The sequence below is a fragment of the Phaenicophaeus curvirostris genome, chromosome 13 (genome assembly GCF_032191515.1).
Source record: "Phaenicophaeus curvirostris isolate KB17595 chromosome 13, BPBGC_Pcur_1.0, whole genome shotgun sequence".
Lineage (NCBI taxonomy): Eukaryota > Metazoa > Chordata > Aves > Cuculiformes > Cuculidae > Phaenicophaeus > Phaenicophaeus curvirostris.
This window is the reverse complement of record NC_091404.1, coordinates 7,927,917-7,952,076: the sequence shown is the minus strand read 5'-3', so window position 1 is coordinate 7,952,076 and position 24,160 is coordinate 7,927,917. Positions and strand designations below refer to the sequence as shown.

General features: G+C 51.1%; 3 protein-coding genes across 3 annotated transcripts; 2 read left to right on the top strand and 1 right to left on the bottom strand.

The window, feature by feature from the left end:
• Positions 1 to 1,049: 1,049 nt before the first annotated feature.
• On the top strand, positions 1,050 to 3,592 carry SLC25A5 (solute carrier family 25 member 5). Its single transcript, XM_069867671.1, has 4 exons — positions 1,050 to 1,207; positions 1,931 to 2,417; positions 2,534 to 2,674; positions 3,209 to 3,592. The coding sequence occupies exons 1-4, from the start codon at positions 1,097 to 1,099 to the stop codon at positions 3,364 to 3,366; spliced, it is 897 nt and encodes a 298-aa protein (XP_069723772.1). The 5' UTR covers positions 1,050 to 1,096; the 3' UTR covers positions 3,367 to 3,592.
• A 4,379-nt stretch (positions 3,593 to 7,971) lies between these two features.
• Positions 7,972 to 11,961, bottom strand: STEEP1 (STING1 ER exit protein 1). Its single transcript, XM_069867667.1, has 7 exons — positions 11,754 to 11,961; positions 11,554 to 11,671; positions 11,399 to 11,440; positions 11,170 to 11,308; positions 10,163 to 10,252; positions 9,923 to 10,015; positions 7,972 to 9,177 (listed from the first exon to the last, which is right to left on the bottom strand). The coding sequence occupies exons 1-7, from the start codon at positions 11,875 to 11,877 to the stop codon at positions 9,115 to 9,117; spliced, it is 669 nt and encodes a 222-aa protein (XP_069723768.1). The 5' UTR covers positions 11,878 to 11,961; the 3' UTR covers positions 7,972 to 9,114.
• A 2,100-nt stretch (positions 11,962 to 14,061) lies between these two features.
• UBE2A (ubiquitin conjugating enzyme E2 A) lies at positions 14,062 to 22,937 on the top strand. The gene is made up of 6 exons (XM_069867588.1): positions 14,062 to 14,311; positions 14,727 to 14,807; positions 14,893 to 14,918; positions 19,968 to 20,057; positions 20,993 to 21,081; positions 21,506 to 22,937. Exons 1-6 carry the CDS (start codon positions 14,268 to 14,270, stop codon positions 21,632 to 21,634), a joined length of 459 nt encoding a protein of 152 aa, XP_069723689.1. The 5' UTR covers positions 14,062 to 14,267; the 3' UTR covers positions 21,635 to 22,937.
• The last annotated feature ends 1,223 nt before the right edge of the window (positions 22,938 to 24,160 follow it).

The following is a 24,160-nucleotide window of genomic DNA, read 5'->3' as shown; positions in this document are numbered from 1 at the left end:
AATCGCAGACAGCTCTTGGGTGGGGAGCTGTAAATGAAGGGATGTTTGGATGCAGCCATGCGACAGGTGCTGGAGTCTGTCGGAGCATCTCCTCACCGCAGTGGTGTGATGGGTGGGGAGAATCCATAGGATGCTCCCAGAGCATCGTGGGGTCACAAGGGGAGAGGTCTGTGGGTTGGGGGCTTGGTGAGATAAGGCAGTCAGACTGGGTCTTGTGCTTGTCTGGAGGTTAAACTGGCTCTGAAACCCTGATTGCTGCCTAAACTGCGGCCTGTGCTCCTACGGCCCTGGGCTGGCACAGTGGGGATGGGGGAAGCGGGCAGGGAAGGTGCCATCGCTGCCAAGGGGAGAGCAGGGCCAGGCTGGATCTTTGGGGATGCCGGCTGGATCGTTGGGGATGAGGGCTTGATCTGGGGATGGTGGATGGATGTGGGGGTGCAGGCTGGACTTGGGGGTGCTGGATAGATCTGTGGGGATGCCAGCAGGATCTGGGGACTGCCAGCTGGATCTTTGGGGATGCCAGCAGGATTTGGGGATGAGAGCTGGATCTGGGGATGCCGGATAGATCTTTGGGGGATGCCGGATAGATCTTTGGGGGATGCCGGATAGATCTTTGGGGGATGCCGGCTGGATCCTGGGGGATGGGGGCTGGATCTGGGGATGCCAGCCGGTCCCGGGGATCATAGAATCACCAGGTTGGAAAAGACGCATCGGATCATCGAGTCCAACCATTCCTATCAATCACTAAACCATGTCCCTCAGCACCTCGTCCACCCGTCCCTTAAACCCCTCCAGGGAAGGTGTCTCAACCCCCTCCCTGGGCAGCCTCTGCCAGTGCCCAATGACCCTTTCTGTGAAAAAAAATTTCCTAATGTCCAGCCTGAACCTCCCCGGGCAGAGCTCGAGGCCATTCCCTCTCGCCCCGTCCCCTGCCCCTTAAGGCCGAGGATGCTCTCCCCACCGAGGCTCCCGCGTTCCTCCTCCCCTCGCAGCCAATGGCCGCTCGGCCCCGCCCCCGCCGCGCCCCTATATCCGCGGCCATTTCGTGCGCCCGCCCCGCCGCCGCCCGTCCCGCGCTCCTCCGCCGCCTCCCGCCATGACCGATGCCGCCGTGTCCTTCGCCAAGGATTTCCTCGCCGGCGGGGTGGCGGCCGCCATCTCCAAGACCGCCGTCGCCCCCATCGAGAGGGTGAAGCTGCTGCTGCAGGTGGGAGCCTGGAGGGGAGAGCGGCTCGAGCGGCCGGGGGAGCGGTGGGGGCGGAGGTGAGGGCCGGGGGTCACGGGCAGCCGGGGGTCGAGGGTGGCAGAGGTGATAGCCGGGGGTCACGGCCACCCGGGGGGGTCCCGCATAGCAGAGGTGGCAGCCAGGGAGTCCCAGGAGGCAGAGGTGATAGCCAGGGGTCACAGCCAGCCGGGGGTCGCAGGTGACAGCCAGGAGTCCCAGGTGGCACAGGTGGCAACCAAGGGGTCCCAGGTGCTAGAGATGGCAGCCAGGGGGTCTCTGGTGGCAGAGGTGGTAGCCAGTGGGTCACAGCCAGCCGGGGGTCCCAGGTGGCAGAGGTGGCAGTTGGGAGGCAGAGGTGGCAGCCAGGGGTCCCAGGAGGCAGAGGTGGCAACCAAGGGGTCCCACGTGGCAGAGATGGCAGCCGGAGGTCCCAGGTGGCAGCCAGGAGTCCCAGGTGGCAGAGGTGGCAGCCAGGGGGTCCCACATAGCAGAGGTGGTAGCCAGAGGGTCACAGCCAACCGGGGGTCCCAAGTGGCAGCCAGGGGGTCCCGGGTGGCAGCCAGGGGATCCCAGCCAACCAGGGGTCCCAGGTGGCAGGGTTGGCAGCCAGGGGATCCTAGGTGGCAGCCAAGGGGTCCTAGGTGGCAGAGGTGGCAGCTGGGGGGTCGCAGGCGTTAGGGCTGACAGCTGTGTATTGCCCTGCAGGTGCAGCATGCTAGCAAGCAGATCGCCGCCGACAAGCAGTACAAGGGCATCATCGACTGCGTGGTGCGCATCCCCCGCGAGCAGGGCATCCTCTCCTTCTGGCGTGGCAACCTGGCCAATGTGATCCGGTACTTCCCCACCCAGGCCCTCAACTTCGCCTTTAAGGATAAGTACAAGCAGATCTTCCTGGGTGGCGTGGATAAGCGCACACAGTTCTGGCGCTACTTTGCCGGGAATCTGGCATCCGGGGGTGCTGCCGGCGCGACCTCCCTCTGCTTCGTCTACCCCCTTGACTTCGCCCGAACCCGCCTGGCTGCAGATGTGGGCAAAGCCGGGGCTGACCGGGAGTTCAGCGGGCTCGGTGACTGCCTGGTCAAAATCTTCCGGTCAGACGGCCTCAGGGGCCTGTACCAGGGCTTCAACGTCTCTGTCCAGGGTATCATCATCTACAGAGCCGCCTACTTTGGCATCTATGACACTGCAAAGGGTAGGTTGACTGAAATGGCTTTGGAAGGGGGATGCCAGGCTGTGGCAGGCTTGTAGTGCATTTCAGCAGATGCTGGTGGCTCACCTGCCATTCTCATACAAACCTCTCTCCTGCAGGAATGCTTCCAGACCCAAAGAACACCCACATTGTTGTCAGTTGGATGATTGCTCAGACCGTCACCGCTGTCGCTGGTTTGGTCTCCTATCCTTTTGATACAGTTCGTCGTCGCATGATGATGCAGTCTGGCCGTAAAGGAAGTAAGTTTCTACTTTCTTCTGTAAACAGTGTTGGGCATCCCTGAATCAACAGTTGGTGGTGGAACTGAGGTGACAGATATGTAGATATCCCTTCCTCTTGTAAACTTCACACCTAAGTGAGGTGTGAATTGGGCTGCAGAAATAGGTGTCAGGCAGGAAGCATGGATGGGGCAGTCTCTGCAGCAGCCCTCTGAGGCGATGTGCACAAGTCAGGTATCTGTCAGCAGATGGGAGCAGCAGAATTTGCTTAAGGATGTTGCAGTCTAGCATCTCTGGGCCAAGAAGAGACATTCCTGGTAGCAGGCACTGCCTGGGTGACTGTGCAATAGCTTTTGGGTCTGAAAGTGTCAACTCAAACCAGTCCTTCCAATGTCTGCTAGGGGTAGTGCAGCAGCAGCCGCCCATCTCCTGACACGTTTAATACTGGAGAAAGTCAAGAGATGGGATGCACTTGAAGTTATGAAATAGGCCGTTTCCAACCTGGATGTTGGGGGTCATGGGCATCCAATTCCTCACACTGTCTGTCTCCTGCAGGTGAGATAATGTACACCGGCACTATTGACTGCTGGCGAAAGATTGCCCGGGATGAGGGCTCCAAGGCTTTTTTCAAAGGTGCATGGTCGAATGTACTCCGAGGAATGGGTGGCGCCTTTGTCTTAGTCCTGTATGACGAAATCAAGAAGTTCACATAAGTTATTTCCTGTTGAGAACTGACATGTTGTAATATGTAAGCATGGACTCGTATGAAAGCCACCTGGTTACTAATCAGGGGTGGCCAATATTTATACGGATTGGCATGGGGCAGAGGCGACTGCCTGCCCTGTGTTTATCGAGTCATTCCTTCTGACGGGACTCAAACACTGTTTCTATTTCAGTCACTCCTGTTTAAAGAGTTCTAAAATAAAAATCTGAAACCAATTTCCCTCATCTTATTTGTTCTTGCTGCAGTGTGAGTCGAGTGGGGGTTTCAGAGCAGTGATTGTAGAGAAGGGGGAAGATGAACCACCTCCATCCTGCATGTGTTTTTACCCGTGGTAGTTACCTGGCAAGTAAACACAGTGCAGGCTGCCAAGGAAGCTGGGTAGTGTTTCCGCCCCAGTGAAGACCAGTGGTGTGAGCAACGAAGCTGGTGAGGGGGCTGGAGAACAGGCCTTATGAGGAGCGGCTGAGAGAGCTGGGGGTGTTTAGCCTGGAGAAGAGGAGGCTGAGGGGAGACCTCATTGCTCTCTACAACTACCTGAAAGGAGGTTGTGGAGAGGAAGTAGCTGGGCTCTTCTCCCAAGTGACAGGGGACAGGACAAGAGGGAATGGCCTCAAGCTCCACCAGGGGAGGTTCAGGCTGGACATTAGGAAAAAATTCTTCACAGAAAGGGTCATTGGTCACTGGAACAGGCTGCCCAGGGAGGTGGTTGATTCACCTTCCCTGGAGGTGTTTAAGGGACGGGTGGACGAGGTGCTAAGGGGCATGGTTTAGTGTTTGATAGGAATGGTTGGACTCGATGATCCTGGGGGTCTTTTCCAACCTGATTATTCTATGATTCTATGAATGAGGAGTGACAGCTGTGAAGGGCTTTCCCAGCTGAATCTCCCCTCAGACCCCAGTAACAGAGATGATGCACTGGCCGTGTGCTGCCAGTCCTGCCTCCGGCCTGTGTGCTCCATGGGGCTGATGAAGCCTCATTTTAAAAGTGTCAAGTGCCTACACCTGCAAAGCGCAGCCCTCCCCACAGTGCCGAATGCCTGGGAGGCTGGAGGAATGTTTAAGGGGTATTTGCTGTGGTCTGGAGGAGCAGAGCTGTCATCATGTCCTCAGGCTTAGACACAGAGCAAGCCCAGCCAGAGAACATCAGTGCAGGCAGCTGCTGCTCTTCTGAAGAGCCCCTGACTGGCCTTGCCCTCGCCTGAGGGGCTGTGCGGTGGGGATGGAGCAGCTGAGCAGAGAGAGTTTCTCTGCCTGTGCTGTGCTTGCCAGGCAGGGATCTGGATCCTCAGGCTCATCCCTTACCCTTGGAAGTTAAGCTTGTTCTAGCCCAAATTTCTGGGTGAAGGGGGAAATTCCTTCATACTGCTGGGGCAATTTGGGGAAAACGCTGCAAGACTGGGCAACTGCATGTGGCTTGGCCTCTACGTAAGGCACCTCTGGGTCTGTGAGCCACCTCAGTGAAGGTGCCTGGTTTCTGCCTGGGGAGCTGGGTTGATGACTGCATGCTCTTCTGATCCTCTGCCCTTCAGATCAGCGAGTCTTTCCTTGCTGTTCCCACATATTTGGTCCTTTCTGGCTGCCCAGGCCTGAACGAAGTGGTTGATCTCAATCACTGAAACTAATCTGAACTGCTGTCCTTAGATAAACAAGCCCTTGTGTTGAAATGGGTGGTAGTTGTTTTAATTGCTGAAATCTAAGCGGGGCAGCTAGGCATGACAGCACAGCACTGCCCCGCCACAGGTGGAAGATGTCTCAGCATGCTCAGCACCCTGTGAATGGGTGTGGGTGTTTGTGATGGGAGGTGGTCTCGTACCAGCTGTCAAGCCAAGAGCCTTTGCTGCTGCTTTTCAACTGCCCCTGGGGTCCTGTGATGAGAAGCCCCTGTGATGCCTGCCATGGAAACAAAATGCGCTGAAAGTTTCCCTGTGAGACACAAAGCGATGCCATAAGTGGCTGGGAGCAGGCAGCAGCCTGGCAGGGCAGCCTTACCGAGGAGACCTCTCCTGCTGCACAAGTGCAAGCTAATTAATTAAGGGCTCTGGCTCTTACTGCCTCTTGCTGCTAAGCTCTCCTGGGTTTCAAGGGCTGTTCTGAAGTGCTGCTGGTGGCTGAAAGCGAGGCATCCTTTCTTCTGCAGGGGATGTGTGGCTAGGTTGTTAGCACAGGGAGGTAAGTGCATTATTTCTTCCTATGCATGGTGGTGGGTGATGGAGATGCTGAGCTGGAACTGCAAAGGAGCTGAGCTGAGCTGAGGCACTCATAAATCCTTACACCTACAGCATTTTGCACTGGGTTTAGGGTGCAGGGCTGGCACCAAGTGAAATGGATTGTACCTACCTGCGATAATTACTGCCTTTGGGACCCGGGGAAACAAGCGTGTGTTTCACAGCTTTTTTTTTAAGCTCTGGTGCATGGGAGACATGGGGCAGAGCCCACAAAGGGTTTTCCGCTCCCCCAGAAGCAGCTTTATCTAGGGAGGCAGCCTGGGATGTGGAGCTGCTACTTTTGCCTGCCACAGGAGTACATAACAGAGCAATTAAGGGCTTTGTCCTTGCGAGGAAACTGAGGCACAGGAAAAGGATTGGAGCCAGCCAGCGGCAAGGCAGCAAGCTGAGTGTGCTCCCTCCAACACGAGCTGTGTAGGAGCTGGGAGGGGTTGTTGAATGGCTGTGATGCCACTTTCATCTCAGCCCCTTGTCCAGTGGTCATAAATCCTGGGCTTAGGAGATGTTGACGCAGCAGAGCTGCACACGGGATCGTGTGGAACATCTGTCAGTGCCTGGGGCAGGTGGTGAGTGGTGCTGTGTGCTTAGAATGGCTGGAATCATGCTTCCCAGGCTGGGCTGGCCGTGGTGCCAAGGGCTGTGGAATGGGGCTGACCGTGCCCCACACTGTCTCTGTGGGGCTTGAACCTCATCAGCTGGAGGCTGAGGGGACCCACCCTTCGTCTGCAGAGCAAGTTCCAGGCAAGCCTTACTTATATTGTGGGTTAGTTACATAGTGGGTTATATTTTACAGGTTCTGAGGAATAAAGCAGCATTGCTGCACAGTGTTCTGACACGGTAATGCAGACTGGGTTTGTGTGAAAGTATTTGGAAACCTGACCAGGTTAAGCCATAAAACACACTAAGGTAACTCTGGTCACGTGTGGCATTGTTTTTGGAACAGATCCCCTCCTCCACTTCTATTTCACACACTGCTTTGCAGTACTGCTGCATCCTGACAAGTCCTTATGTACAATATAGTGCTCAGTTAAACAAAAAGAAGAATCTATCACGTACCTGTACTTACAGTTTTGTAAAAACTAGTGTGATATTTACAGTAATGCAAAATCTGACTTTTCTTTCATCTGAACACTGCTGCAGATTACTCGTGGTATGGGAAGCTATAAAACAGCTAGTTTTATCTATTATAATAGGGCATGTAATCAGACTTTTGATCTAGGGGCCTCCGCTTCCTGTTGCTATAGTCAGTGAACATCTTAATTCATTTAGCGCTAGAAATGAAAAACCTAACTGGACTTATATTGTTGTGAATTAGATCTAGTTAGGGTGAGAAATAGATACTTAACCACGTACTGGATCACATTCTCTGTGTTTGAGTTGTTTCAGCCGTTGACTGTGTAACTAGAATGTACTGAATGTATCTTTGGGACTGCTAGCATAATGAACTACAAACTCCCTTTTCTGACGGGGTTTGTGAGCGAGTCCTGAGCCGAACTAGGCAGATCTCTAATGACAAGATTGGAAAACCACTGACTGGGCTGGTATTCTGAGAGGCAGAAAGGAGGAGGGCTGGTGCCATGCTGGAACACTGCCTCAAGGCTGGAGGTGTGCAGCTGAGGAGGTTGGTGGCAGTTGTTAACTGCTGTCTTGGACAGTTTGTGCTGAGCTGTGTCTCACCAAACTGCTAAGATGGTCTCAGCCCCACCTGGCAGACCTTCCACAGCCCCAGTCAGCTGCAGCCATGCAGTGTGTCACTCCCAACCTTAACCCTCACTGTAAATCACACTGTCCCTGAGGTAGCTTTTGTCCCAGGGGTTGCATGAAGCAGGCTCATACTTCATCCATTATAACAACTGGAGATGAGGAAACCTGCCTCCCAGCAAGACTCGTATGGCTCAAAACCTATATTTTAACTTCAAAGTCTTCAACTCCTGCTTGGAAAAAACTTTCTTGTTTTTAATAGAGACCAACCTGGGGTTATTTGGGCTTGGGTCGCTCCCAGAGGAACCCCGAGGCCCTCACCTGGCCACACTGGGAAGAGGAGCTTGTGTAACAGAGTTGTACCTACTCTGCCCTTCCCAGGTATTACACATCACCTTAGAGTTGCTTAACTGAAGAGCCTCTGGAAATAGGCTGCAGATTAGCAGATGATCAGCGGTGAACAAGATCACTGCTGCTGGAGTTACCCTGTGAACACGTGCTTGCCCAGCCTGGCATTAAATTGTCAACTAGCAGATGCATCCCAGCCTGACAGCTCTGGGGCAGAGTTCACTCCCTCCCTTACATCTTGTTTTCCCAAAGAAAGTATCCACGCTTAGGCTAAGCAGACCTGACTTTTCCCAGCCAGGATTATAGAGCCAGACAGAAAAATCTTTATAGATTCTTCCATAACAACTGTGGGAGGCAAAGCATCATCATTGCCCATGTTATTTTCCAATACTTGGTAGAGTAAGAACACTCTAGGAAAAGCATTTTAGTTCAAATCCATAATATGCTGTTTAATCCCAAGTAGAACAACAAAGATGTGAGCTATAAAGCATTGTTACATCACGCAAGAGAAACAAAATATTACTGCCCAAACAAGGTAATTTACACACCAATTCTTAAAGTTGTCTGTATCCAAGTCTTTAATGGACTTAGTCCAACTTCTTCTCAGTTTACAACACAAATACTGATACCATTTTGCAGAATGGGTTCGTTCAGACGTGCAGTTGTAGTCTACTTTAAATGATCACCAATTGTATCAGTACCTTCCAACTACATATTTGTACTCCTTAGTGGTGTAATGTGCAGGCAGTTTTTGGTTTCAGTAGTTTAAAACAGGGCTGGATTTCATGCTCTTGTATCAGGCAGTATCTGTTGGGGCAGTATAATTCCATACAACTGTGGCTTTCCAATGTTCCATAGGAGCAGAGACTGAGAGCTGCAGCCAGAACTGTGCTGGCAACCTTTGACAGCCTGTCTGCTGCTCAGGGTGAGCCACAGCACGATCCCCAACCCCCACATCTGAGTTGTTTCATACAGTGTTGGAGTGGGGGGTCTCTCAGACTGCTACACATTTTGGACACATTTAAAACAACAAAATGAACAACAGGCACAGCACTTACTTTTGTAACAATTTCTTCATTGTACGGCTGACCTATTGTTCTAATACATTTATGGAAACCTTACACATCTGAAAACTACCAAAATAAAAAAACGGGTATCTAAAGGTGCACTGAACTGAGGAAGGCACCCAGGGAAGACCTTCCCATAAGTACAAACTGTGGCTGCAACAGCTTACTCATAACACTGGGTCTGTACAGAGCTGCAGTTCCAGCAGTCTCCAGTGCAGTGTGAGTTATTAAAATTGGTACCAGAGTGTTGCTTATCACAGAGAGGTCCTTATCCTCACAGCAGGTTGCAGCACGTTGCCCTTCGATGTTGTCTGTTACTTCTGCTTTGTTGACAGATCTGCGATAGCTCCTGGCAGCTTTCTCCTCTCTCCAAATACCCAGCACATGTGCAGCATTTTATTTGAACTGGTTATCAATCAGGGTCCCTTTCATCTTGGCTTTCTTGGCTTCCAACTCGGCCTGATTAAGAAAATTAAGAGAATGAAATAATGTCTGGATACATTTCCCTTCAGTACTCCAATGAGGTTTGGTCTTCTGTCTGACCACTGCAAGCTTTTCACATCAGGAGCAAGAGTAGCTCAAGTTCTTGCTGATTCCCTTCTCCTCTGAGGTACAAAACAAAGGCCACCTTTAAAACCATAAAAAGCCCAAGACTAATTGCACAGCAGACAATTTCATACTTTCTGGCCTCAGGTGGAAGCTGCATATTTCCATCTACCACTCTCCTGTCACAGCAGGTAAGATCAGCTGTGATGCTCTTACCATTAATTCCTCAAGTGACCCTTCTGGTAGCAGCTGAGTTGGCAGGTCCTCCACAGGGGCCTTAACTTGCTGTGATGCCTCATGGAAAAGACCAGCTCTGCCAGGCAGGCTTGAGAGCACAGCATTAAGGGTGCTCTGGTTGGCAAAGCTGTGGCCTGTTTCTCCCTCCCTTGTTCCTTGTCCAACAGGTCATGGAAACTCTCCCTGCAAAAGCTCGGCTGGCTGCTCTTTAGTTAGTTCTATAGGTAATCGCATATGATTTTAAGGACTAGAGGAACATCTTTATAAAACCTGTAAGGAAAAGTCATCCTCACAAAGCCACAAGTTGCCTACAACTGTAGCAGGGCCCCTCTATACTTGTAGTCCAATCTGAAAGATAGCTTTTGTGTACAAAGCCTGTAGGTTTCAGGGATTCGTGTTCAACACCAAAGAAAACACTCACCAATTCCTGTAGCCGCCTTTTGCTCATGCCTTTGCGCTCCAGCTGTTTCTCAATCACTTTTGCGTTCTGTGCATAGGAGTCTGCAATCTCCCTCTGAAACACACACAACATCACTTTGCCACAGCAAACCCCAAAGTAACACCACCTCATCCAAATGGCAAAACAATCATTGGCTCCGTCAGTGTCCAAGATAGCTGCCCCCTTCAGATGTGACTGACACCAAGGGCAGATGAAACTCACCGCTTCAATCTCCTCCTCCTCTTCATCAATCGTTGAGACAGTGACAGAACTGAACTTGCCCATGTCTTTGGTTCGTTTGGTCATCATCACCTGGGCGAGAAGCAAAGCATCTTGTTAAACCACAGCAACAGTTGTGTCGCTAGTGATCATCTCCCCACAAAACCTTTTAAGGCATCTCATGCCATGTTACCTGAACTCCATGGGTGGCAAAGGAGAATTATCCTCAGTGATTTCTGAGCTTAGAGCTGTCATTACCAGAACCAAACCCGCTGATACAGAACACATGAGCCAGATTTTAAGAGTCACTGTGCAGACTGCCAGCCTGACCTACTTACAAATGGGAACTTTCAGGTAACTGAGCCTAAACATCATGCACAGCCACGTTTACTTTGCTTGCCTTTAGTGTTAGGACTCAAAGCTGCAGTGACTTCTCTAAAGGAAAACTTAAGGCAGACAGGGAGAAGATAGCAAACTGAGTTATTGTTTAGAAGTCCTTTTCTTTCTTTTGTCTCCCCTCTGACCCGCTATAGAATCACAGAATAGTTTGGGTTGGAGAGGACCTTAAAGCTCATCCAGTTCCACCCCAGTGCCATGGGCAGGGACACCTCCCACTGGATCAGGCTGCCCAAGCCTCATCCAGCCTGGTCTTGGACACCTCCAGGGATGGGGCAGCCACCACTTCTCTGGGCAACCTGGGCCAGGGCCTCCCCGCTCTCATTGTGAAGAGATGCTTCCTTACGTCTGGTCTAAATCTGCCCCTCTCCAGTTTATACCCATTGCCCCTAGTCCCATCACTACAAGCCTTTGTAAACAGTCCCTTCCCAGCTTTCCTGTAGCCCCTTCAGGTACTGGAAGGTTGCTATAAGGTCGCTATTAGCTGATTTCACTCACAACACCATTCTGAACAGTACAAACAGGCTTCCAACCTGGTTATTATGGTTGGACTCGATGATCCGGTGGGTCTCTTCCAACCTGGTTATTCTATGATTCTATGAAAAACTGATTACCTTTTTGGGAGGTTCTTGTTTTTGAGTATAGATGTTTGTTTTCCCAAAGCCCTGCCCAAATTTGACCACGGCTCCATCAACGATGAACGTGACGGGGGCGTTCTTCTGCTGGTGTTGATAGAAGAGCAGCAGCCCACATCTGCAAGCAGAAGGGCGGGCAGCCGTAAGGAAACCAGAGGGGATCCCTGGATACCTGGCGGAAAGGCTCTCGGGTGGCAGAGTCACTCACTTTCCACACTTCTTCCTGAACTGCCGCTCGATGCCTTCTGGCCTGTGGGAGAGAGGGAGAGCTGGAGTGAGAGCTGGAGTGAGACAGGGAGGGAGGGAGGGAGGGAAGAAGGGATCCCGAGGGAGGCGCATCGTCCTCCCGGGCTGCGGTCCCACCTGCGCAGGAAGACGGTCTCCTCCTCCTCGGCGTTGCAGAACTTGTGGGCGTGCTTGGCGGCGTCCATCACCCGGGCGCGGTCCCTGGGCCGCATGGGCAGCTTCTCCAGCTGGCAATCTGCGGGGAGAGGCGGGGCTGGCACCGGGAGCGGCCCCGGGGCTGTCCCCCCGGCCGGCCCCCCGGCTGACCCCCCGCTCACCCAGCACCAGCACCATCTGCCCGCACAGGCAGTAGTAGACGTGCAGCGGCTTCTCCCCGTCGTCGTACTCCTCGCGGTCGCGGGTGTCCGAGCACACCACGGAGCGGGACACCACCTTCGGCATGGCGGGGGGCGGCTCCTCCTCCCTCCTCCTGCTGCTTTCCTCCTCCTCTTCCTCCCTCCTTCTCCTTTTCCTTCCTCCTTCTTTCTTTCTTCCTCCCTCCTTCTCCTCCTCTTCCGGTTTCTTTCACCACCCCCACCCCCCCTCCTCCTCTTCCCTTCTCTCTCTCCTCCTCTTCCTTTCTTTCTCTCCTCCCCTTCCTGCCTCTCTCCTCCTCTTCCTTCCTCTCCCTCCTCCTCCTTCCTCTTCCTCCCTCTCCTTTTTCTTTCTTTCCTCCTTCCTCCTCCTTTTCTTCCCTCCTTCTCCTTCTCTTTCTTTCTTCCTCCCCCTCCTCCTCCTTTTTTTTCTCCCCCTCCTCCTCCTCTTCCTTCCTCTCTCTCCTCCTCTTCCTTCCTCTCTCTCCTCCTCTTCCTTCCTCTCTCTCCTCCTCTTCCTTCCTCTCCCTCTTTCTCCTCCTCTTTCTCCTCTTCCTTCCTCTCTCTCCTCCTCTTCCTTCCTCTCCGTCCTCCTCTTTCTTTCTTTCCTCCTCCCCCTCCTTCTCTCCCTTCTCCTCCTCTTTCTTTCTGTCCTCCCTCCCCTTTCCCCTCCTCTCTCCCCTCCTCACTGCCGCCGTTACGGTTTTTTTGCCGTTGGGGCTCGTTGGAGGAGGGCACCTGCCCCGCTGCTCAAGGCAACAGCAGAGAAATCTCTCACTCCCAAGGGCAAAAAAAAAAAAGTAGAAACGAGATCATTGTCCCTTGGAAAAAAAGCTGAGCCACACTTGTGCAGGGCCAAAGCCTCGCTGTCTTTCACCCCACGAGCACCCAGGGGCTGGGAGGGGACACAGCCGACCCCAACCCACCCGATGGAAATCCCACACTGACAAAGTAAGGCTGAGAGAACTGGGCTTTGTTCAGTCTTGAGTGGAGGAGGCTTGGTCCCAGTACGCAGAGGGGGTCTGCCAAGAAGATGGAGACCCCCTTTTTACAAGGAGTCCCATGGAAAATACAAGGGTATAAGTTGCCCAAAGATTCCTATTGGATTCCAGAAGAAAATTTTTCACCATAAGAACAGTTCAACATTCAGCACTGCAATTATTACAGGATGCTTGCTTTCTAAACTCAAAAATGAGTCTTTGAGTTTATTTCCCAGGGTTTTCAGTATTGGAGACATCTTCCCAGGGAAGCAGTGGATTCCTCCACACTAGACACTTTAAGACTGGGCCATCTCGTGGAAACCACAGAACACTTGAAAAGGTTGGATGAGGTGATCCTCAAGGTCCCTTCTATAATGTCATGACTAGCACGTGAAGGTGGGGGAAGAAGGAGGAAGAGGGGGATGGATTGCAGCCTGGAAGGCCAACCATATCCTGGGCTGCACCAAAAGAAGCACAGCCAGCAGGTCAAGGGAGGTGATTCTGCCCCTCTATTCCTCTCTTGTGAGATCTCATCTAGAGTATTGTGTCCAGTTCTGGAACCCTCAACATGAGAAAGATATGGAATTATTGGAATGGGTGAAGAGGAGGGTTACAAAGATGATCAGAGGGCTGAAGCACCTCCTGTACGAGGACAGGCTGAGAGCGTTGGGGTTGTTCAGCCTGGAGAAGGCTCCGAGACTTTAGAGCAACCTCCCATTTCTTGAAAGGGGCTACCAGAAAGCTGGGGAGGGAGTGTTTACAAAGGCTTGTGGTGACAGGACATGGGGCAATGGGTATAAACTGGAGAAGGGCATTTAGACTGGTCATAAGGAGGAATTTCTTCACGATGAGAGCAGGGAGGCCCTGGCCCAGGTCACCACCCAGAGAAGTGGTGGCTGCCCCATCCCTGGAGGTGTCCAAGGCCGGGTTGGATGGGGCTTGGAGCCCCTGATCCAGAGGGAGGTGTCCCTGCCCATGGCACGGGGGTGGAACTGGATGGGCTTTGAGGTCCCTTCCAACCCGAACCATTCTCTGACGCTGGGGGGGATGGCGTCTGCTGTCACGCGCAGAGCCCGGCTCTCCCGGGGCCGGCTGACACCAGGGAGCGGCTTCCTCTCGCCCCACGAAGCCGCCCCCGCCCTCAGCGCTGCCCTCCCCCTTCAGCTCCGCCGCCGCCATTTTCCGCTCGCTGCGCCCTCCCGTGACGTCACCGAGCCCCACCCCCGCCGGTGACGTCACCGCCGCCCCCCCGCGCGGTGGTAGCGGCCCCGCCCCGGCCCGGCCCCCCCCCACCCCCGCCGTTGGTTCGTCCCGCCCGGCCGCCGCAGCAGGACTCGGTGCGGCCCAGCGCCCCCCCCCCCCGCGCCCGCAGCAGTGGTAGAGGCCGCCATCGCTCCCGGTCGCCACCGCCGCCTCGGTCGGAGCTCGCCGCCGCCGTCCTCGGGCGCCCCGTCCTCCCTCTGACGGTGTATGTGTGATCTATAACCCCGAGCCCGCCATGTCCACTCCGGCCCGTCGGCGCCTCATGCGGGACTTCAAGAGGTACCGAGGCCGCCGGCTGAGGGGGAAGGAGCGGGCGGAAGGAGGACGAGGGGCCCGGCTCTATCGGGGGAGGGGGGGGGCAGCGCAACATGGCGGCGGGGCAGGGCGCGCTCCGCTGATTGCGTAGCGCCGGTCTGCGGGTTACGCCGTTTGCGCGGGGGCGCGCGGCCGCCTGCTTGCGGGTTACGCCGTTTGCGCCCGGGCGGGTTACGCCGTTGGCGCGGGGGCGCGCGGCCGCCCTCCCGAGTCCGGGTTACGCTCTTTGCGTGGGGTGGGGGCGCGCGGCCGCCTACTTGCGGGTTACGCCGTTTGCGTAGGGGCGCGCGGCCCCCCGGCTTGCGGGCTACGCCGTTTGCACCCGGGCGGGTTACGCCGTTTGCGCGGGGCGGCGGCTGAGCCCCCGCTGTGCCCCCAGGCTGCAGGAGGATCCCCCGGCCGGCGTGAGCGGCGCCCCCTCCGAGAACAACATCATGGTCTGGAACGCCGTCATCTTCGGGTGAGTCGGGCGGGGGGCGGCGGGGGCCGGGGCTGGGGCTGGGCTGCCCGCTGGTAACGCTGTGCTCTGCTTTTTCCCCCCCTAGGCCCGAGGGAACCCCTTTCGAGGACGGTGAGTGCGGGCGGCTCGCGTTCGGCGTGGGGGCGAGCGCTGCGGCTGGACACAGGCCCCCCTGGGGCTGGACACGGCCTGGTCCAGACACGCGTCCCCGCCACGAGCCTCGGCACGGGCGAGGGCTGGGGGTGCAGGGGGTGTTCGCCTGACCGCACGCCCCTGTGCCCCATCCAGGGCTTTGTACGGCCTGTTTTCTTGATCTTGCTCTGCAGCAACGTTGTGGATTTAGATTGCTGTGTTGATTTACAAGAATAGACAAATTAGCTTGTAAGGGTTTGCTTGTAATCGCCAAATCTGACTACCCTAAGCCTAATTTAACAAAGCGTTTTAAGGATATCCAAGGCTTTTTGTTGAAGCCTGGATCGTGGCTTTAGAGACACTCATATTTGGAGAACTGTCAAAAACTTGATATGGAACTCTCGTTGTTTGTTTTGAACTCTGTTTTTCTGAGGCTGGAACTGTTTCGTGAGTAAGTCCCAAGGTGAGTTAGCTGAACTGGGAAATGGGCTGAATGTTTGAGGAAGTTCAGGACGGGTTTTTGATTTGGTTTGGTTTTTTTTCTTTTTCTACTTCACTACAATCGGTATCATTTGGAGTTAAAGACTAAAAGGGCTTTTTGATTTTAAATGCTGACTAAATAGGTCCTTGTAATATACCTGTGTCCTGGTAGCTTCTGTTTGGCCTTATTGTCTTTTGTAGTTTTAGTGGTGCTGTATGAATACTTTGGCATCTTTGTGAAAACTTGTTAGACATGAAATACTGTCTTAACTGAAATCAGTAATGAGGTTTTTTAAGATACTTTCATTGCAGGCTATAATTAATCCTAGATCTCCATGACTCATGACAAAAGCATAGGAAAAATTCCTTAACTCTTACGTTGTTCTTGGCTAACTCCTTTGGCTTTGTTTATCCTCGGGTTAGCACCTGTGGATATGCCTGTGAATAGCAGTTTTTTCTTTTTCTCAGTGGAGATTTTGAAGAGTTCAAATGTTTCAGGCCTAATAAAACTCCAAAGACTCTGGTTATTTTTAATGTACTTGATTAGTTAAGAAACTTGCTATAGTAGCTGCTTCAAAAGTTTATTGTTTACAACTAGAGTATTTCATATCATCATGTAATAGAACAGGTAGACAAGATATTCTGCTATCTCATCTTGTAAACCTTAGAAAAGGGCTCCTTTAAACTTCTTTGAGGGTTGATAGAGCTGCTCAGGCTCTTGAAACGCTGCCACTAATAGAGTGATGCGCTGTTTGAAGCAGAAAGCTGTCTCCTTGTAATGTGCTAACACGTAGGCTGTTCCCGTGTTCAGGCTCTCGGTGTGGGGTTAACAGATGTTACAAGGACTTTCTTTCCATATATTTCCATTTTATTGCAGGAGATTGGGGCTGCTTTTGAGAGCCCTGACATCCTAATTTCGTCTGTGCTTTCCACTGTGACAGCATTGTGTCTGTATCTCAGATACCTGGGACATGTTGCACTCACAGCAGTCTGCAATTCAAACAGATGCTAGTCTGCTGTTGCTGTCCTGCTGCTTTGGTTGATCTAATAATATAATCTCGGGCGTGTGGCAGATCGCTCTTTTCATAGCAAAGTGTGTGTTTTCACAGTGTGCGCTCAGGAAAACAGATAGACCTTGTGTTGCAGGATATGCTTATCTCCTTTTTCCGGAGACATATCTTGCATTGTGCTAGATAACAGAATACGAAGTGGTGCCTGGAGATACGGGTCTATTGGTGCCTCAGCTGTGTTCTTCCATTAAGTGAGGAGAGTAGCACAGCGCGGATAATGGTAGCACAGTTCAGATGCAATTTCGCTTAATCTGTGTAAAACTAAGGGAATTTTTATTTAACAGTATTGAGCTGTTAGTTTGGGCTTGGTTTGTAGCTGTGCTCGCCCTTGAGAGTCAAGGGTACGCTGAAGCTCTATAATCCCTCTCACAAAATCTTTGCAGGGCAATAGTCGTCAGAAGGCTCTTTGTATTTTCATTTTTAAGCTCTTTCCCTCCCTGCTGATGATATGGGACTTCACATAACTTAGTAGTTGAAAAAGTAGCCTGTGATGGGTTTTTTTTTGTTGAACTAGAGATGTAGTATTATCAGCATAACGACAATTACTGTTCTTCATCCTTATTCTGTTGGGGCTCTTCTCCAGTCTCAGTTTCTGAGGTTTCTTAGCTTTGTCTGAACTGAAAACCTTACATTCAAACACGTTTGTTTACTTGCTGTGTGGCATAATGCAGTTGACAGCCCTCCCTCCTCTCCGCCCCCAGACTTCAGAGGGTGTTTTTGCAACTCGGCACGCAGGCTGACTCGGCCTCGGAGCAACTTCTAATTTAGATCAGCGCCATAACTTCCATCTTTTGGTTTAAGAGGATTCGATTGCAGGTGTCTGCAGTAGGACCCTGGGGATATTTGTCTTGCCCTTCACCATATTTCTAAGAACCTGCGTGTGTGTGGCATCTGAAGTAGTAGTGCTGTCCCAGTGATGGAAACCCAGGCTCTCCCAGTCTTTCAGACCTGTTTCTCTGAAACTGGATGATGACATCATGGTTCGTGCAGGATTCCTGGCTTGGAGAGAGTTATATACTGTGGCTATTGTAGTATCCTGCCTTGCTCTTACCATGCAGGAGGCTCAAACAGAGAAAGGAAGGCCATTGCCTTCTGTATGGTTCATTCCTTGCTTACACAATATGGATTCTGTGTCCACATGCGGGACAGGATGAGCTTGTCCCTGCTTTATCAGCAGTGGAAGGCAGGGGGCTGTTCTTGCTCCAGTTGAAAGCTTTAATATTGGTGACAGAAAGGACTGGATGCTGAGGCCTTGTCACCAGCAGTGTGTTGCGATACCTCTTTCACATGTGTGGGCTTGTCATGTGAGTGACACTTGGACTTCAGTTCATCAGATCTGTGGATTTGTCTTTCACTAAAGCTCAACAGCGAGGGTTGTACTGTGGAGCTCTTTGAAAGAGCCATTGCTGCTCTGGGTCTTGACTTGGAAATCTGAATAGGCGGATAGTCCATCTGGGAGCTATCTGAGCACTTGTTCAGATCTGTGTTAAAAGTAATGTCGTCCTGTCCCTGGTGGGATTCTAAGAGCGAACTGCCCTTGTTATTGCTTTTTAGCTGTCTTATCTGTCCCCTCTGCTCCCACTTCAGTCACTGTTCTAGAATAGCACTTATTTTCTCAAGTATGCTTGTTGAACTCGACTGCTGGATGGTTTGTGCTCAGTTTTCAGCCTACTGCTTGCTTAGTCACTCTTCCACCACAGAAAGTGCCTGCTTTCTTGCCTCATAAGGAGGCTACTGAGAACCAAAACTGGGGCGGGGAGAGCTGGGAATCTCTAAAATTCAGAATTGACTCTCAAAGCATTCGATTTTAAAGGGCCAATGTTGCTTGGGATTGTCACTGTGTAGGGAAGGAGAGGTAGTCCTGAGCTGATGTTCACAGCTGGTAGAAGTCATTACTAACTTTTCAGTGCCAGCTTTAAACTGATCTCGGGTTGTGCTCCCTGCCTCTGTATTAGCTGGAGTAAAGCTTGAAAGCCCCAGGGCTGATTTCTGCCAATTTGGATGATCTTAAATCTACTACTCTTGTTCTTTTTGTTTTACAGTAAGATGGCTCTCTGCTCTCCATTGGTTCTCTGCTCTTAGGTTGTTAGGCTGCTAATGAAAAATAAACATTGAAAAACTTATTTTTAGGATGCTGAGACTTCTCACTGTTGAACAGAGAGCTCTGAAGTGTCTGTACTCTATCTTCATATGCAAACTGGAATGTCAAAGCAACGACCTTCATTTCTTGCAACTCAATGTTGTAGTTTATCTCCTTATAAAGGAAGGAGTTCCTGGGAAATAGCGCAGGTCCTTGCTGATCTGAAAAACAAAAGAGGGTAGGAAAATAGGGTTGAAAAATCTGTTCTCTGGCTGCCAGTTGTTGCCACGTGTTTGCCAGCCAAATGAAGGAAAATACTAATTATATTAGTGCTGGAAGGCTCCCTCACAGCAGGAAGCTGGGGTGAACTACATAGCTGAGTCCCCTGAGTTGTAATTTGGGGCCTGAGCGTTGCAGGGCAGGTAACGTGTCACTGCTCTGTAAGGATGCCTTTTCAGCATGTGAGGCTGTAACTGTGAGGTGCACTCCTCTTACAGGAGAGCTGTGTGTTTATGGGAAGGGGCTTCAGATGCTTGCTCTGGGTGTACACGGAACTTCATCAGCTGCCTCCTGAATTGGTTGGGCTGAGGCGATAGCGTGGTAAAGAGGAGCTTACCTGCTCTGGAGTCAGTACAGTTCCTTAGGTACCAATCCGAATTACTAGGGCTCGGTCCCTTGGACCCGTATTGATGCTGCTCAGTTGTCAGACATCTTATTCTCAGATTGTTATAGCTTGAGGAGAAGGGCCAGAATAATTTACATGGGTGGTGGCTGTAAAAATGATTGGATTGGAACTTAACTACAGAGTTTTCTATTTCCATTTAATCAGTCTTTCTCAAAGGAAGTCTAGTTAGAGGGAAATAAATGATCTAATTTTTATTTTAAAGTGTATGACTTGGATGCTGCTTTCAATACACCTTTTCTACAGTAAGACCCTTAGAGTTGATAAAAATGTATTTTCTTGACATTTAAACAGGAAATAGGGAGGTTCTTGTCATGACAGCATATCCCAGTCTCTGGGATTTAGTAAACCATGGCCTGCTGCACAGATGGCTGTACACCCACTTGTGTTGTTTTTATAGTGCACTAGGATTGGGCTTTGTGGAAGGGCAGATTTATTTCCTTACACAAACCTTTTGGCTGGGGTGGTGGTTTTAGCAATAGAAGTGAGTCACAGGAGAAACTCTCATACCAGGGCTGTCTAGGACTTCAGAGTTAGTGATTAACTCTAAACAGAGTAGAGGAATCGTTGTAGGATTGAGCAGCCTGTATTCTGTGTCCAGCATGCATGCATGAGCGCAGTTGTATCAGTTCATGCTTGTGGAGGGATGCTACTTGTTCGTCCCTTCTGTAAATTCAGCCTGAATAAAGGTTACTTTATTTCTCTTTCAACTCCAGGAACTTTCAAACTTACAATAGAATTCACAGAAGAATATCCGAATAAGCCACCTACTGTTAGATTTGTCTCTAAAATGTTTCATCCAAATGGTAAGTACTTAGACAATTCTTTTTGGTTTGGTTTGGCTTGTCATAGCTTGCAAAATTCTAGTGTGGTTCTCTGTAGTTTTGGTAAGGATGAATATGTGGACAGTGCTGAGGCTTCAAATAAAAGGGGCAGTAAAAGGAGCCTCTTACCTTTCAAGTGTTACAGCACAGTATTGATGAGGCTCTTTCTGTCAACCGCCTGTTAAACCTTACAGGAGAACATTTGTACTTGAGTAGTGGTGCCTTGGACCATGTGCGTAAATGCATAAAGACACTGCCAGATGCAGTTGGCTCTTACCACTTTTCTTCCCAAAACTGTCTCCAAGAATGATATACCTTGAAATGTAGTACTAGCTTCCAGCTGTGGCCAGGGGTAGTGACATTGTTTGATTAATCGCCTTCCTTGGTGATTAAAGGTTGGAGATACACTCCTTGCCTCCAACCAAATACTATATTTGTGAAGAAATACCTGAAAATTTCAAGTGTAGCAAGTGAGTGTGTGAAGTGCAGTGCGGGGAGGTTTTGAAGCTGCCTGAGAACAGTGACGGAGCCCTGACTGTTGCAGATGCTTTCACGGGAGGCCTCGTGTGTGAACAGGCTTTTGCTCGTGTTCTTGGTTCATTTGTGGGCAGGTTGAATTTTTTCACCTTAAAATCTACTGACGGCTCATGTAGCGTTCCGTAGTGATAGTTGTGATATCATGAAGAAGGTTGATGTTGAGTTTAAGTTCAGCAGAGGTTGAGTTTAAATGCTATAGGCAGCTGTTGGGGATGAGCTTCCCCGCTTCCTACCTACAGGCCTGTTTGTGGGATACGAGGCTGTCTGAGACTCTTGACTTCTCTAGCGTTTGTCAGTACGCTGGCTTTCAGGCAATACTAGGGAAAAGCAGAGTACCTGTACAACTTCTGTTTTAAGACTTCTTCTTGAACCTTTTCCAGTTTATGCAGACGGTAGTATATGTCTGGATATTCTTCAGAATCGCTGGAGTCCTACTTACGATGTCTCCTCCATCTTAACATCCATACAGGTAAAACCAAGTCTGCATGAAAAGCCAGAATCAAAGTAGGGTGCTTGGACAAAAACAGCTCAGGAAGCACTTTTGGGTTTGCCTCTCGGTAGCCAGTGTAGTGGCTAGACCTCGATATTTGCTAACCTATGAGTATTGCCAGGTGAAAGCTGACTCGCCAGTGGCAGCCGGCGGTCGCTGAAGGGATCCCTCCAGTGGCTGCACTCCTCAAGTGCTGCTCTTGGCTGTCAGTTAAATGTCCTGGCGCTGCTAAGAGTCACGTCGGTAGCAAGAGCTTCCAATAACTTGCAGCTGGAATAACACAGTGCTCCGTACCTGTGTCTAGATTAACTTCTGCCCTCCCATCGCTATGGATAGTTTAAGGAACATACTGGAAAACTCTGCGCGCTTTCAAGTGCCTAAGACTCTCTTTCTCTTTGTGCAGTCTCTATTGGATGAGCCCAATCCTAACAGCCCAGCAAACAGCCAGGCAGCTCAGCTATACCAAGAGAATAAGCGGGAATATGAAAAACGGGTTTCTGCAATAGTAGAACAGAGCTGGCGTGACTGTTGACCCAGGACGATGCAAATGAACACTCTGTTGATGAGGAAAGTAAACAAAGTGTCCGAGTCATCTTTTTCCTCCTAGCATTTACTTTGAAAGCAGAATAGCTGTTGTGCTGTTGCCACCCTCCCTCGCTGAAGCTTCTCCTCCTTGGACATCAGAAAGCACCCACCTTGAAGTCAAGTGTTCTGTACTTGGGTTACTTGCAAAAGAGTTACTGATGCTGAATTCATTTTCTGTGGTCCCTCTCCAGTCTTAGGGCAGTATTGTGCATTTCTGTAGTGTACACTAAGCTTTTAATTGTAATTGTGTTATACACAGTGATGCTTATGTGTAGCTTGATAAAAGGGATGTTTATATACATACACATTTTTTAACTGATATTAACTAAAGTGCTGATCTGTCCGGGCTGGTCATTTACCTCCACCATTGGTTTAGATGCCACTGCATTTGTAAGTACTGCGTGAGGAAATAAATAACCTCTTGTTTCCCTTTTGTATTGGTTTATCAACTCCCTTACTCATGGCAAAAAAAACTCAACTCTTAAATTGATTCCAGTTCAAAAATCTAGTAGGACGGTGGAGTGCGTGTTATTTCTGCACTCACCAGGCAAGATTTATGTACAGAAATACGTAAAATGCTCTTGTCATGGTACTTTGATCTTTGCTTTGGGTGAGAAACAACCCCCTTTTCTTATTTTATTTTATTTTAAAGGACATGCCTGCAGCGACTGTTTCAGTAAGTTTCTATAGCCCTGTCACTGAGGCGTTCCTGGACAAACCCAGGTGGAGCTGTGGTACTCTGAGACCTTCTGTATTAAGGATGAGGTAAAAACTGAAGTGGAATTAACTCCTTCAGCGTATTTCTCCTGCCCTTTATCTTTAGCTGAGAAAGATAAGTTCTTTGGGATCCAACTTTGCCTTGTGGCAGGTTTGAATAATGGGGTAAGCACTTGAATCCCTGCAGTTTCTGCTCTTTGTAGGTAACTGGTTGGTGCGAGGTGCTGCTGCTGCCTGCTCAAGTTTCATAAAACTGAAGGGAAGATATTTTTTCAATTCTGAGAAAACATTTCTAAGCCCTGACTTGAGCTTTTTGGCCAGGCCGAATTTGTACGCTGGGCTGCAGTACCGGAAGCGGCCGTGTGGGATGAAATCTGCAGTCGTGTCGTCCGCTGTTCTGGTGTCTTTTGTGTGCTCACTGCTCTGTTAGTTGAGAAGTTTAACTTGGCACAAGTAACCCATGTAAGAAACTGTACATTTTTCAACCGTTGTAAATAAAGTGTAACCTTAGTGCTTATTGTATAAATAGGCAAGAGGTGTGGAGCTGTGGTTATTGCAGCGGGAGGGCAGGAGGCGGCTGTGGAATTGTGCTTCCTGAGCCCTGGGCAGCAGTTGTGCCTGGGTGAAAGCTACAGGCAGGGATGATAAACTCGGCCCGTCTAGACGCAGGAGGAGGGAGGACAGGACGGGATCAACCAAGTAGCAGAGAACTGGAGAAACAGAACAGCTGTTTACTCCTCAACTCCTACCCAAGGTACACGTGCTCGTGTTCCTGAGGACAGTGCGTGACTGGGCCCTGTGCGTGTGCAGAAGGGAGGGCAGAGCCTGTGTTTGCTCAGCATGACTTTCCCCAGTCAGAGCCAGGCAATCGGTGAGCAGCTGCAGCAGACGAGTGAAAAACCTGAACCAAAATGAACTGCCCAGGGATGACCAAAGCCAGCCCTGAGGATCCCAACCACTGCCCTGCAAGCTGCTGGAAGCAGAACCCATTCCGAACAGCCCCAGTCAGTCTGATGGCACAGAAGGCCTTGTACCCATCCCTCCAGTCGTCTTGCCAATCACTAAAAGAAAAGAGAGCTGGTGGCATGGGCTCCTAAGGCAGCCAGAAGCAAGAACAGCATGCAGCCCTCACACCTCTCTGGGGTAAGCGAAGAGCTGTGTCCTGGCTCTGCTGAACACTCTGGGCTCTGCAAGCAGACCTGCTGCCCCGGGCAGAAGCCGTGTCCTGCGCAGCGGCTCCTGCTGAGGGACCAGAACCTTTATCCAGTGCCCGTGTCTCTTCCCTGCTGCCCCACAAGAGGCATTTTCCATCCCCAGTCCTGCCGTGCTGCTCTTGCTGCCGTTCTCAGCATCCCCAGGCCTTGCAGAGCTGCAGCCCAGCCGAGGGCGGGCGCAGAGCTGCTCTCCTGCTGCAGGAATATCTGCCTAGAAAGCACCAGGCTTCTTCCCCTCCTACAGCACCATCTGCCAGAGCCCAGCAGCTCCAGAGCAGGATTGTGCACACACCCCCCCCAGACAATGCAATAAAAATCCCAGCACGCTCTCAGCATTCACTGCCAGTTTTTTTTTCCTGGGCAAGCAGAAGCTTTGCTGCAGCCAGCGAGGTGAGGAGAGGAGGGAGCACTCCTGCTCCCCTTCCTGAGCCTTAGCTGCCAGGGCAGCCTCTTCCTTTTCACACTGTGGGGATGAAAATCCCCCTGCCTGCCAGCACCGGGATGCGCTGCCTGAGCAGAAGAGATCGGTCACCCCTCCTCAG